The sequence below is a fragment of the Tursiops truncatus genome, chromosome 7, assembly GCF_011762595.2.
Source record: "Tursiops truncatus isolate mTurTru1 chromosome 7, mTurTru1.mat.Y, whole genome shotgun sequence".
NCBI classification, from domain to species: domain Eukaryota; kingdom Metazoa; phylum Chordata; class Mammalia; order Artiodactyla; family Delphinidae; genus Tursiops; species Tursiops truncatus.
Window position 1 is genome coordinate 51,608,673 of NC_047040.1, and position 15,592 is coordinate 51,624,264.

The following is a 15,592-nucleotide window of genomic DNA, read 5'->3' on the forward strand; positions in this document are numbered from 1 at the left end:
CAGGGAAATGCAAATCAAATCACAAGGAGGTATCACCTCACACCTGTCAGAATGGGTATTTTCAGGGCTTCCCTGGTGGCGCGGTGGTTGAGAGTCCGCCTGCCGATGAAGGGGACATGGGTTCGTGCCCCGGTCTGGGAAGATCCCACGTGCCGCGGAGCGGCTGGGCCCGTGAGCCATGGCCGCTGAGCCTGCACGTCCGGAGCCTGTGCTCTGCAACGGGAGAGGCCACAACAGTGAGAGGCCTGCATACAGAAGAAAAAAAAAGAAGAATGGGTATTTTCAAAAAGACCAGAAATAACAAGTGTCGGTGAGGATGTGGAGAAAAGGGAACCCTCGTGCATTGTTGGTGGGAATGTAAATTGGTGCAGCCACTATGGAGGCCCGTCAAAAAATTAAAAATAGAACTACCATATGATCCAGCAATTCCACACTTCTGGGTATTTATCCGAAGGAAACAAAAACACTAACTCAAAACAGATATCTGTGCCCCATATTGATTGCAGTATTATTTACAACAGCCAAGACGTGGAATCAACCTAAGTGTCCGTCAGTTGATGAATGGATACAGAAGATGTGGTGTGTGTGTGTGTGTGTGTGTGTGTGTGTATACATATATATATATATTTGCATGCCATACCACAGAGTACTCTTCAGCTATGAAAAGGAAGGAAATCCTGCCATCTGGGACAACATAAATGGACCTTGAGGACATTATGCTATGTGAAATGAGTCAGAGAAAAACAAATGTCATATGATCTCACTTATATGTGGAATATTATTAAAAAATTCCCCCAAAGAAACCAGAACATGTAGCTTCAGAGAACAGATTTCCAGAGGTTGGGGGACAGGGTGTCAGAAGAACTGGAAGAACCTAAAAAAAAAGAGTTATTTATTCCTAATAACTTGATATGTGAATCAAATGGCATATGATACCATTTCTTTCTCTTCCTCTCAGAGCAGACTTTCGGAATTACACTATTAAAGGTGTGAGAGGAATTTTGGACATCATAGATTCATACGATAATTCATAGAACGATAAAGTGAAAGAGTGAAGGCAGCAGAGAAATTAAACTAGAAAGAACTTTGGAGGCCATCTAGTTCATTTTCCCTCATGTGGTGGAGTGCAGTCACGTGACACTCTTGGTGGAAGAACACCCAGCCTCGGCCTGGGCACCCTGTGATGGAGTCAGTGTGTGCCGTTACTGGACAATACTGATGGATATTCTCAACTGGAGTTCAGGGTCATATTAGAAAAGAGCACCTCCTTTGTGCTAACTTACAAAAAGGTGCTCTTTCTTCTGGGCTGATGTAGCCCAAGGTCACCTCGCATGCTGAATAGGAGTACTGGCTGGATTGCAAACCTACCTGACCCTTTGCCAAATGCCTTTGTGCAAGACATAAACTGCAAGAACTTGTGAGCTGACGTTTGCCACCTTGTGACTTTCAGTGTTGACGTTATCTTTAGTAGTGATACAAAATAAATGAAATACGTGTCTTCCATGAGCTTTGAGGTATTTGAAAACATTTCATGTCTGCCCGTGATCTCTCTTGTTCAAGACAGGCAATTCCACCTCCTTCAGTCAATCTTGGTAGTAACAAAGCTGCTAGACCTTATCACGCTGATTATCATTATCGTGGTCAAAGACACTTCTCTGAACGTAGCCTTGATCTCTGCCAGCTCAGGGCCCATGGGAGTGCCTAGTCACCAGATAATTTTACCTCCTTTCTGACCCTGGGCAGAGTTGTCAAAAGAGTGGGGTTTATTTTCACTTTTTTTTCCTCCTTCTAGAACCATGTGTTTAACTTTTGACACTTTTACCAAATCTTCTCTTTGAATTCTTTCCCTTTGGCTCTTTATGTCTCTACTTGAAGCCCTCCATTCCCTGGAGATGCCTCTAATGGTTCCTGATCTCACGGAGCAGGAGGCTAGGTAACCTGATAAAACTGTTACAAAAGATGCTAGTACGCTGAGGCATTACACACTTCCAGTTTTACCTACATTTTAATAAAAATCTGGATCGTAAATGTTCCATGAATCAGATCCAGCTAGAGAGGGAGAGAATTATGGGTGAAAAGTTCTTTTTATTATCCCTAGGATAATTGTGTATATATATGACCAATCCCATTTCTAATAATAGGATCTCAGGGAGTTGGAACTTTATCCCTGGGGACAATGAATAGTAATCAGTGGTGTTTATGTAGGGAAGAGATGTGGTTAAACATGTGCTTGAGAAAGGTCATTCTAGCTAGAGTGGGATAAATGTTAGAGGGAAACTGGAGGAGAGGCTGATGTAGTTTGCATATTAAAGATGGTGGTGACTAGGTTTAGGGCCTTGGCTTGAGGAATGTTGGTTGCAGCCACATAAACTAAAAGACAGAAACCACTGGCTTTGGGTATGGAGGGGTTTTGGAGAGTAAAAGAAAGGGATACTCTAGAAAGAAGACATTTTCTTATCCTGGGTAGTGGGGAGTGGATGATGGAACACACAAAAGAATAGTGTAACTGAAAGGCAGTATATTTGAAGGTGGAAATGACGGATTCTATTTTGAACTTACGAAGTTTGAAGTACCTAAGGGACAGGAAAGAAAATGACATCTCAGTACCTTATCCCATCATAGAATTTTATCACCAGACTAAGAAATGTTTCCTTACATTCAAATCAGAACTCATCTGATTTGACTTCAGCCTGTTTCCTCAACATTCAGTATCAACCTCAAGACATTTCCTCAGAAAGACAATATTGGAGGAAGGTAGTAATATTTAAACTGAAGGTTGGTGTGCATGGGGGATCCCAGCACAGTGAGAACTGTGTGTTCAAAGAGTTGTAAATGATAAAAACTCCAAATTTCCTATGTAAGAGGCGTGTCAGTCTCATTGGCAAAGGAAAGTAGTTGAAAGAAGAGGCCAGTAACTTTCTTTTGAAAGTGCAGCTGCCCAGCAGCCCCCTGTTGATGTCTTTGTGAAGTGGAGTGATCTGAATCTGGTTCTTTCTGCTTCCAGAGCCCAAAACACTGTCTAAACACACGTTTTGATTTCTTCTACTCCTTCCAACTAGTAGTTCAGATTACTCTCTATCCTTTTCCCCTATATTATTTTTCTTCATAATCACCTAATACTACTTTATATATATTGTACATTCATTGAAAAAAATCAGTGCGTATCCTCTGTCTCCAGAAGGTAACCTCCCTGAGGCCAAGGACTTGATAAACTTTGTTCATTGTCCTAGTATATTGTGGTCAGGTTTCAGTCATCTTGTCCGTCTGTTGTTCCGGATCAGTCATCTTATTTAACTTTTACAATATCTCTTAACAAATTACTGTTCTTGGATAATTTGCGTCAGTGTATAGTCACATTTCACCTGCAAGATGACAGGAAGAAATAGACTATTACTTCAAAATTTCTCCTAAATAAAAATAGCATTCAGCTACAAGATAATTTTAAGGCTAATTTTGTTTTGGATTCGAGAAGCTTTACCAAAGTAAGCTTTGGAATAAAAGCGAGACTTGATAAACTGATTCTCAGCATAAATATTTCTTCCTAATATCCTTAATTATTTTTAATGTGTGCTTGTAAGACATTTTATTATTTTGCTTTTTAAGGTTGCAACTACTTGCTGAAGTTATAGATGAGTGATCAGCACACAATCATTTACGATAACCTAAATTTATTAATATTAAATATTTCATTTTCTTGTAGCTTTCTTCTGAATAGAATTTAATAGAGAGAGGCTTTATTCATGTGAATGTTAACGGCATTTGAATAAGCTGTGGGAGAATTACAATGTAATGCTGCTGGATACAGAATGATTCTTTTAGACACCAAGACTGATCATTTTTAACAATATCTAAAAGCATTGTAGGAAAAGCTTGAACCATGCTGGCCCCAGGGACAGACAGGCATGAAAGATTAATGTAATCTTGCATATAATGATGCACATTCTTACACAAAAACATCCATCTGCAGTGTCACGTCAGTCAGCAGAAATCTTTGATGGGTGGGTACAGCTGGGCTGTCTCTTCTGGCAAAGCTGCCCTAGAAAATGCTAAATGTGGTTGGGATGCTTGGTGCCATCTGCAGTGTGCCAGTTTATCCTGTCTTCTCTGGCATTTGCAACACCGCATAGGGCATCATGACTGTAGAGGCAGCAATAGGGAGTGACAGATTCATTTCCTCAGAGAATCTGGGCTCTGGTGGGCCTGTGTGCCACCCTTCTTGGCGTTGGGTCTGTTATCCTTGGTGTTGGCTTTGCCTCACATTTTCACATCCAACTCCTCCTCTTTTTAGTCTAGCAGTTCCAGACACACATTCTTCTAGTATGTAAATCTTACACTAACCTTTCAACTAATTTATTCATGTAAGGTTGCCAAAGTGATTTAACATTGACTATTTGGTGCCAGCTAATATGCCTTATTTTCAAAATACTGCTGCTCCTAGGCTTCTGATTTAAAGGAAATGTGTCTTATTTAGGGAACACTAAACAGACAGGCACCAAGATAAATTATCTAATGGGATATCCCCAAATGACTTATGTAGTTGGAACAAATATATGACCCTCTTTTACATAAAGCTGTAAAACATAACAGGCAAGTAACACTTAATCCTCTTTCCCATGATTAAAATATAAATATTCAAGAATAAATGTTGTTTTACGACCTGACCATATGTTTAGCGTATTATTTTGCCAAACCAAGTTTAAAAGTGTAGATCATTTGTTTAAAACTTTCATCTTTTTCTGTGTTGTTTTTTTTCTCATATAGTAACAGAATATGAAGGGCATGCCGTGTCACTGCTAAAAGAATGTGAACTACAGGGATTTGATGGGTAGGTTGTATTATTAATCTATAAATGTCATATGGCTTATGTTATTAAATGTTTTCATTAGTTTTTAGCCACATATTTGAGACTTACAATTTTTAAATGTTTGTGATGTATGTAATTAGGCTGTAGTTCATTTGTATCTGTGTAATAACAGTGCTGATAATGTACTACGGCGTAGTCATCCACCTTGCAGGATGGGGCATAGGAAAGCAAAAGGAGGGATATAAATGTAAGTACTGAGAAATCACAGTGTATCACCTTATTCTTACCTAATGTGTATACATTTGCCTCTGTAATCCTTAATTCTTGGCTTTAACCCTGTGAGTATATAGAAAAGCATTGATGGAACATATTGTATTGATTGTGTGATATAACTATACTATGATCATTTTTTGCAAATTTATTGATAGTATTAATAGCTACCCACTGGTTAATTTGGATATGATTGACTGAGTGTAAATATTCTGTAAAAACAAATATATATTTTTCAGGATGAAAAAATATGCTAATTTTACTTACCTTCTATAATTTAGTAGCTACCAAATAAGTATGTTATTCACAGTAGGCATTAGAAACTGTTGTTTGCAATACATTGCTGGTGTGTGTAGAAATTGTTCACTGGCATGCAAACATTAGAAACAAGGCAAGTGACATATACTTTAATTGACATTTTTAAAATTTAGGTGAATCCATTTGCTAAAGTACTGGATTGATGTACAAAACTAAAAATATATTCTTTTAGGGAAGATTTTTTTTGCAAGGGTGGATATTTCAGAGTTTTAAAAGGTGGCAGGTATGTGAATTGTTTGTGTAACGTGGTAATGAGCAGGGGGGCAACAATACACTCACAATATCAGGAAGGGCATTTGGGTTTTTCAACTGAAATGAAAGGCTTTGCTCTTCCCGAAAAATTAGTAGAATGTGTTAGAGAGGAAAGTGCTGCAATCAGAATTAGTAGGGTTGTTTTTCAGAAGTGCTTAATATTTGTTGGTGTGAAAAGTATTATTGGATGAAGAAGAAAGTTTGGTAAGTAAAACATAATTTTTCAAAAAGGAATTTATATTTCTGAATTTTATTTTATTTTTTTATACAGCAGATTCTTATTAGTCATCCATTTTATACACATCAGTGTATACATGTCAATCCCAATTGCCCAATTCATCACACCACCACCACCCCACCCCCCGCCACTTTCCCCCCTTGGTGTCCATACGTTTGTTCTCTACATCTGTGTCTCTATTTCTGCCCTGCAAACCAGTTCATCTGTACCATTTTTCTAGGTTCCACATATATGCTTTAATATATGATATTTGTTTTTCTCTTTCTGACTTACTTCACTCTGCATGACAGTCTCTAGATCCATCCACATCTCTACAAATGACCCAATTTCGTTCCTTTTTATGGCTGAGTAATATTCCATTGTGTATATGTACCACATCTTCCTTATCCATTCGTCTGTCGATGGGCATTTAGGTTGATTCCATGTCCTGGATATTGTAAATAGTGCTGCAATGAACACTGGGATGCATGTGTCTTTTTGAATTATGGTTTTCTCTGGGTATATGCCCAATAGTGGGATTGCTGGGTCGTACGGTAATTCTATTTTTAGTTTTTTAAGGAACCTCCGTACTGTTCTCCGTAGTGACTGTATCAATTTACATTCCCACTGACAGTGCAAGAGGGTTCCCTTTTCTCCACACCCTCTCAAGCATTTGAATTTAATTGAGGGGAGCAAATCTAGATGGCAATGTTGTATAAATACTGAGCATGAAGAATATGAGGTAGGAGATTACTTCAGAGCTTTATACTTAGAGCTAGACAGATTGATTAATAGGCTACATTTAGGAAATTATCTTGCAAGTAGACAATTTAGGAAAAGTAATTGGGGGAATCATGCCTACCAGCTACCTACTTTAATATGCTGCATAGTCCTGAAGCACAGCTTGTGAGTATATAAGAGATGTTGCATTGCAAATAAGTCCTTGCTTCGAAACGTGATTATATAAATAATAAGAATAACAGGTATTTGTAGGTATTAGACCTGTTCTTGCCTGTCCACGTTATGAAATGTTCTGATAAATGTGGTATCTATAACTAAGTTCCATTGGTAATTAACTATGCAAGGATCAAGAAGAACTTTGCAGAATGATGAAAGACTATAGCTTAAGCACAACAAGTAATGTTTTTCTCTTTACCTGAACATACTTAATTCTTGTTTATTCCACATGGCAGGTGCTGTTATTTTGCAGTGTGGCAGTGCAAGATATATAGATCCTTTAGTTATTAACTACATTTTTTTAAACCAAGTAGTTTGGCCTAACCATTATGTCAATTGAGTTCCAGTGAGTTCACTGTTTCTAAACTCTATAGCAGGGGTCCCCACCCCCCGGGCTGAGGACCGGTCCGGTCTGTGGCCTGTTAGGAACTGGGCCATATGGCAAGAGGTGAGCAGTGGGCAAAGGGAGTGCAGCTTCATCTGCCGCTTCCCATCCCCGCCATCGTTTGCATTACCGCCTGAACCCATCCCACCTCCACTGCCCACCGTCCGTGGAAAAATTGTCTTCCACAGAACAGGTCCCTGGTGCCAGAAAGGTTGGGGACCGCTGCTCTACAGCATGCTGAATTAATTAGAACTTATAATAATTTAAAATTTCTATTGCAAGTTGTCTCATATTTCTAAGATCCTTTAAATAGCTTATTTATTTATTTATTTGAGCCCAGTCTTTCTAGTTAGGAGACGAAGTGGTGGTTGGGATAACTATCTTAATAAAATAGTAATTTTAAGTCACTCTACTTAGAATTACATAGAGAAGTATACGTATGAGGAGAACAATGGAAACAGTTTCTGTAGGCACTTCCAAAGAACAATTCTCTAACAAGTAGAGTTGTTTGAAAGTGGAAGACACTACATTCATGAGTTCCCTGTTCCTGAATCTGTTCAAAGAGTGGCTATAGGAGGACTTTTTCAGAAATTGATACAAAAGACTCAAGGTCGGGATAAGGTAACCCCAGGATTCTATGGTATTTTGATGAAAGAGGAGCTCAACTTAAGCCTGAAGCATCTCTGCCTGACTCTAGTGGAGCTGTTGGTAGGGAGTGACTAGGAAATCATCTAAAGCTTTTTAGACACAGACCAGACAGAGAGTTTTAAGATCCAAGAGAAATTCTATGTGTATTTTTCAGTAAAGCAAAATGATTAGTAAATAATGTTTAAGAAGATTATTTGTTAAGTTTTTGGAGTTTTTTTAATGAGTTGCATATGTTTCTATGAAGACATATTGTGACATATTCCTAATGCCAACAGGAACAGTGTATCAGTTCTCATGACAGCTTGTGTGCAGCTCCAGTGTGTTCTAGCAAATACTCTCAGATTCACTGCTAGAGCTTGCAGGAGCGTCCGTTTCCATATTGACCCCTCTTTACACTGGGCATGAATAGGAAGTTTTGTAAAGGCAAAGAAAAGTGTAATATTGGGTGCATAGACTTGAAGCGGTAACAGCTGGATTTATGAATGTGAAAATTGTTAAGCTAATCTGTAGCTCTTATGCAATTATACATATACTAATATTTTCCTCTTTTATTTCACAGCATTTTTAAATTTTAATTTGTTGAATTATAGTTTTTTCCTTCTTTTAATTTCACGAGAATCTAGACATTATTTGGCTTGCACTAACATTTTATCACCACCATATCTGTATTACTAAATAAGGTTAAAAAAAAGTATCTCTTTTCAAAAAAATTTTAAGTCAAAAATGCAATAATAAACATTTCAATAATGATATGGGTTGATAGACAAATACACAAACAGCAATTTAAAAATTTTCCTGTCACTTTTTAAAAAAGAGAAGTAAGATATTAGCCCCCAGTTGTACTTTTCTAGACAGAAAAGCTCTACTTTGGGTCATGGCAAGAAAGAGTTTGCTAATTCTGAAAACACAAGGTGTACCACTTGTAAAGGTTTATGTTTTAGGGGAGCTCTTAAGTGTGGTTAAATTAACTCATTATAAAAAGTTTATTTTTTGCCTTTTCTTGTAATATCTAGACTCTTGCGATATGTTTGTATTAAACATATTCCCTAGGTTGAGTAACTGTATCTTGAGATGATCTCAGTGATCTAGTAGTTGTCAAGATAAATAAATATATTCCTTTCTCACTTATTTAATTCCACAGTGATTCTACTGGTAAACTGATTTCCAAAATAATAAAACTCTCATAAGGCTATTTTCATTAGGTTTTATATATAAGAAAGGAGTCTAATATATCAAATAGTAGTGTAGTTTCTAAGGCCAAATTGTCTTGGTTCAAAATCTCATTCCATAGCTTACTATAGTATGACCTTGGAAAAGTCGCTTAATCTTTGTATGTCTTAGTTTCCTAATCTGTAAATTGGGAGTAAAAGTATCTATTGCATACAGTTATTTTTCAAATTTAAAAAGTTAACACATGGAGAGTGCTGACAACAGTGTCTGGTACATAGTAATTGTTCACTAAATGTTACTTTATTGTTATAATTATCACTTGTTATAGTTTCAAAATATTTAACACAGAATGTGTTATAAATTTATTTATTTATTTTTGGCTGTGTTGGGTCTTCGTTTCTGTGCGAGGGCCTTCTCTAGTTGCGGCGAGCGGGGGCCACTCTTCATCACGGTGCACGGGCCTCTCACTACCTCGGCCTCTTTTGTTGCAGAGCACAGGCTCCAGACGCGCAGGCTCAGTAGTTGTGGCTCACGGGCCCAGTTGCTCCGCGGCATGTGGGATCTTCCCAGACCAGGGCTCCAACCCATGTCCCCTGCATTGGAAGGCAGACTCTCAACCACTGCGCCACCAGGGAAGCCCCAGAATGTGTTATGACAAAATTGCAAAGGTTTTTGTAGCAGAGCATGTTCATAGAAAGGCCATTTCTACTAACTCTAGCAATGAGTTAACATGTGCTATAACTGGATGCACGATTCCAGGGTTCAAGTGTTGACATACTATATGGAAGAGGCAAGTTCTTTGTACTAAGTTAGATGCTGTGTTGGAAGACTTTACGGGTCCCTTTTAGGCCGCATACACCTCGGTTGGTAGACAGGCATGGAACTGAAAGTTATAATTAAGTTCACAGAACGTTTGGAAATCTGCTTATAGAGGTCTTTGAAATCATACAGATAAGGTTCAAATGAAACCTTGGCTTCCCCATATATAAGGATGAGGCTAATGCTTACTTTACAGAATTCTGGGAATTTAACAGAAAAGAGCCAATGTATTACCTGATGTGAAGTTGGTCCTCAGCAGGTATAATCACTCTTCTCTGAATCAGTGACCACACTGATGGCCCCTGGAATCAGTTCAGACAAAATAATACCCCCAGCCAAAAATGACCTGGGTCGTATCTCATATCCTGGAGTTTCTTCTAATTAGGATGGACCTGGATCACCCAGGCTATGTGCAGCCCTAGTGCTGAACCCCACCTAGGTGCCGGGGCTGGAAGGCTGAGAGGTAGAAGGGGTTGATGCAAAAAGTATTCTCAGCCTCTGGATTCACCAACTTCTGGAGCTTCCTAAACTTAGGGAACCAGGACCCCCTGCTGATTATGGCCCACAGGCTGTTTTGTTTGGCACATACAATTTTTAAATATATTGAATGCTAGTTGTGAGTGTTTGTAAGTTAGGAGACTGTCCCCAAAATCAGGACCCGTGGCTTCCCTAGAGAAATCAGAAGATGTGGTCCTCTAAAGCCTACCTCCTGGGTGACGGGAGTGGGCTGGTGCTGAGAAGCTGCCTGTTCTTTAGACTGAGCAGACTCTTCTGCTCCTGCTGGGCCTTGGAGGCCTTGGGGTGTGACCCCTGCTCTCAGTAACACAAAATCTTTTCCTTTTGGGTAAATTGATGTGATTTTGATACTTAAGATTATTTTGCATCATTTATTTTTTATTTGTTTTGCGGTACGCGGGCCTCTCACTGTTGTGGCCTCTCCCGTTGCGGAGCACAGGCTCCGGACGCGCAGACTCAGCAGCCATGGCTCACGGGCCCAGCCGCTCCGCGGCATGTGGGATCTTCCCAGACCAGGGCACGAACCCGTGTCCCCTGCATCGGCAGGCGGACTCTCAACCACTGCGCCACCAGGGAAGCCCCTATTTTGCATCTTTTAAACATGAATGATTATGACAAAACTTCTGATACCTTGTATGACTTTCATGGATTCCCACCCCATCACTCCTGTAGTGTACATATGGTGAGGTTTTAAAAAAAATATTAGTAGTACTGACCCGGGTCAAAGGGTAGTAACACTAATTTTAAAAGTGCCATATCGCAGTAATGTCCAGGAGATGAAAACTAGTTCAGGTTTGCAATTAACATTTACATACTAAAGATAATTAGCAGTTCCTTAAATTAAAGCCTCATATTTTACATGATTTTTATTGCTGTCTGTCTTTTCAGAACTATATTGAAAATTAGCAGGATTTTATGACTTTGGCTTGTGTTAGTTAAATGAATTGCAACGACTATTATTAACATAAACAAGATGAGGATAATATGCTTTGGGATATTAACTGAGCAAAATTCAGGTCAGATGTGAATTAACATGTTCAAGTGTTTAATGCCTCTTAACCCATTTAAAAATATTTTGCCTATGGGGTATCATCTAGGTATGATATTTGTGAAGTAAACTTTATCAGAGCAGTGCTAATGTCTTCTTATCCATTGACACATGTTGAAGTGTTTGAAGGTGTGAGTAATCACACGCACTGAATATATAAAATTAACATTGGGTTGGCCAAAAAGTTCGTTCGGGTTTTTCCATAAGCTGTTACGAAAACTTTTTGGCCAACCCAATATTTTAAAGTCAAAATTTCACGAATTATCACCAATTGTTTTGATGTTGTTCATTCTTTGACTTAATTTCTTCTTTTCTAGTGTGGTCTGTGTTGGTGGAGATGGATCTGCCAGTGAAGTAGCCCATGCTTTGCTTCTTAGTGCCCAGAAGAATGCCGGGGTGGAAACAGACAGCATCCTGACTCCTGTCCGAGCCCAGCTTCCACTTGGTGTGATACCAGCAGGCAAGGGAGGGGCCATGGATTTGCCAAATGGAACCCCTCGCCTATCTTCCCCTGGTTTACTTCCTAACCTAGGCAGTGTCACACAGAGTTAAACGCACAGACTTTGAGTTTGAAAGACCCACGCTTGGCATCTCCACTAGCATATGTGAGACTCTGGCCAAGTTATTTAATTTCTTTGAGCCTTATTTTTCTAATTCATAAAAGAGAGATAACACACATGACACTCACTTTATTACAAGGTTATTATAGTATTAAATTAGATAGTATACGTGCAGGGTTTAATACATAGTTAAGCAAACAATAAATGGGACCGTTATTCTACCTTCCCACATAAAGGTCTAATGATCACACAGTCCCAGATGTGAAATATTGAAACAGGGCCATTCCAGTCAAGCTGTTTATAATTTCTTGGGGGGGGGGGGGTAAAATGTGGTAACTCAATTCCCATAGTTGAAGTGTAAACAGATAAGCTTGAATATGCCAAAAGGATTCATCCTGACTGCTGTACCTCCAGCAGCTAGAACAGAATGTGATACAGTGAACACTCAATAAAGTCTAAGTGAATAAATGGAAAGAAGACATTACAGAGCAAGTACCACTTGAATTGCACCTAAAAATAGGTATGACAATTTTTTTTCTGGCCTGAAAGATGGGAATGAGTTATTTTCTTGGCTACAAAAATAATAAATGGCAAGGCAAAATCCAGGAATGTTGAGGAATAGAAAACAGGCCATTTGTTTCGTAGTACTGGTGTCAAAACAGGTCCACATCATGGTGGCTCCTGGATGCCACAGGAAGGGGTCTGAATTGCAGTTGATGATCAGTAGGGAACAATGGGAGGTTTAGAGCAAGGGAGCAACCTGCTGGGAGCCTGTTCTAGGAAGATTCCTGATTAGGGGAAGGGAGGAAAAGGAAGTGGAGGTCAGAGCCAGGGAGAGCAGCCAGAGCAACACTGGGATCCAGAGAAGACAAAAGTATCTTTTGCAGGTTTATTATATGAGTCCCTCCTCTCAAATTATTATTGAAACAAACAGTAGTGAAGGAAAGTGACTTTTTTTTCCACTTTAGAACATCACATGTTATTATCTCTACAAGAAAAGCGGAAACAATTACAGTTGACCCTTGAACAATTTACAGTTGGCCCTCCTTTCCTCTGCATCCTCGAATTCAACCATCCGGAGACCATGAAGTACTGTAGTAATTACAACTGAAAAATATCCATGTCTAAGTGGACCCACTCAGTTCAAACCTGTGTTCAAGGGTCAACTGTATTCTTTCCCATGAAAATAGAAGACACATGGTTACACATGGTTGAAAAAAAAGCAACATTCTATCCATTTGATGACCAGAGTCATTTAGTATGAATTTCAGTATATTTAGTATTGTTAATTGACAAAGAGCAAAAGACACACCAATGCCCTTCTAGAGAAAAAAGTCTTTCATAAAAATAAGAATTTAAAAGGAGAGGGATATTGGGGTGTATCCTGATGATTGTAAAAACCTGTTAAGAAAAATCTGTGAGAAAGACCCCCTTAGGTACAAGAGAACAAAATGCATCAACTCAAAACGATGCATTTGGGCTGCACTCTGACCTTTCTGTGTCACTTTAGAAGTGCCGTCTGTAATGGTGGAAATTTCCCAACATTTCCTTCTGTACAGAGTGGATGTGCTTAGGTCACTGTTTCTCTTCCTTAGTACTTACACCCCTGAAGTCACTCATTCACTGCTCTGCATCAAAAGTGGAAAGATGGGTGTCCCCATGGATCTTCATTTGACATAAAGTGAATAGCTAGCTAGAAAAACTGGTGGTTATGCTTACATTTTTAATACGTAACTCAGATGTTATAAAGGAACGGCATTGAGTTTTATTATCATTTATACTTTTTTTATATACATTATACTTTTTAAGCATATTTCTGATTTTGAAAGCATTTTTTAGATACAGTGGATATGTAGAAATGCCATTGGAACACTTTTTGTTTAGAAGATACAGCCTGTTGCCAAAACTTTAGTGGTTGTATAGAGTTCTAGGAGGAGGAAGTCATGTGCAGGATGTATTTAATATGAGGACTCTATGTCTGGTCAGGGCTTTGATAATGAATGGGAACACGAGCTAGGCAGGAAGTTTCTAAGCTAACGCAGAAGAGAGTCTGCCTTTGAAGCCATTTGCCTCCTGGAGAGAGACACCCAGAGGGAGAGTGTTTAGTAAATTACTCCACTGAGCCAACAGACTAAGCCGCTGAATTATGGTCAGACTCAGATGGATCAGATGTGGGGAAGCCTGTATTTGAACTGCTGGCCATTAGCAACGGTGTTTGTTGCTATGGGAACTGGTGCTAAGGAACTATACAGAGAGATTCCGATTAAGGGGATGAGGGGGAGGATAGGGAAAAAAGCCAGAGAGGACATAAAAATAAAAAAGCAATCCAGTTGTTGTAAAACAAGGCTCAATCCACATACTGATGCCTGGGAACCATATATTTCTATAGCATTCACATAAATAAATTCATGCTTTCCAATTAATTTGAGGAGAATAAAATATTGCCAAGGGACTGTTAATTTCTGTGATATTTCAGGCAAAGAACCAAAGTGTAGGTGCAGTTTTCATGAGAATTTTAGATATGCTTGACTAGGAAGTCATTACATCACATTTATCTGTTTGGATGTGGGAGACATTAATGGCCTTATGAATATTCATGATGTCTGGTTAATTAAGTTAATTGTTCTGCAGAAGTGCTTGCACTTCCAAGGACAATTTTTTTTTCTTTTTGCCTCTGTAGTTTCTGCCTGGTTCTTCTACCAGTCATGCTTTACATGAGCTGCTACTTCTGTCCTTACTCATTGGATGTGGCACATTTTAGCAGGTTTGGGGTGGCGGTGGTGAGCAGAGTTGCTGGTAGTGTTAAGAAAAATAACTTTTCAGGCTAATTAAAATGTTTACCTTGAGGTAGAACATTTATAGCTTTTTGAGAATGCTAAAATTACATAGTTTTTATTTATGTGAGCAGCATGTTCTTTTGGCATGTAGATATCTTTTTGGTTGGATCCCATTTTGTTTCTGGAAATTGTACTCTTTTAGATTATTCAAACAAAAATATGGAGCAATCTATAGTTTTATAATTTTACATCTACTTTCTTCATGAACTCTCCTTTTAAATTCAGAGTGTTAAAAACGTTCTTAAGGATTAAGGTACAGGTCAAGCAGAGTAGAAGATGACTGAGATGATTTTCTGATTTCTGGTCATGTCTGTCATCACTGCCAAGTTCAGTGGAATTAAAGAAAAGTGGCAAAGTTGCAAAGCCTGAGAAGACATAGAAATAAAAAAGCAATGAAATAAAAATTCTAAGAGGATTTGTACTTTGGCATACTTAGCATACTTCAAACTCACAGGGAATGAATGGTCTTTATTTTCTTGAGCCATGATATGTGTCATTCTCTATTGCACATGACAACATTACATTTTGTTTTTTAATAGTCTTTCTAGAGGAATGCTTTTATGGTCTACTCTTAATTAACCATGGTAATGGAGGAAATGTGTTTCATGGAGTACTGTAATCCATCGATAATCTTAAATATCTCACTCTAATTATGCGGCCTCCTCCAAAACCTTTACCATAAATCCGATTGGGAAGCAAAATTGATTTGTTTTTTCCCCCACCCATTCCAAGTTAATTAGTATTAGACAGCCAAAGGGCAGGCTGTAGAGGGTCAAAGAATAACTGGAAAA

At 38.7% G+C, this 15,592-nt stretch overlaps 1 protein-coding gene across 2 annotated transcripts in view; it reads left to right on the forward strand.

Annotated features, from left to right (window-relative positions):
• The window catches only part of CERKL (CERK like autophagy regulator), a 146,816-nt gene that overhangs the window by 114,895 nt on the left and 16,329 nt on the right, over positions 1 to 15,592 (forward strand). Inside the window, exons 4-5 of one of the 2 annotated variants that reach the window (XM_019931577.3) lie at positions 4,762 to 4,825; positions 11,722 to 11,864. The exons of the other annotated variant lie outside the window; for it this stretch is intronic. Coding sequence (XP_019787136.1) covers positions 4,762 to 4,825; positions 11,722 to 11,864 — 207 coding nt within the window. The remainder of the gene's footprint in view (positions 1 to 4,761; positions 4,826 to 11,721; positions 11,865 to 15,592) is intronic. 2 annotated transcript variants of the gene reach the window in all.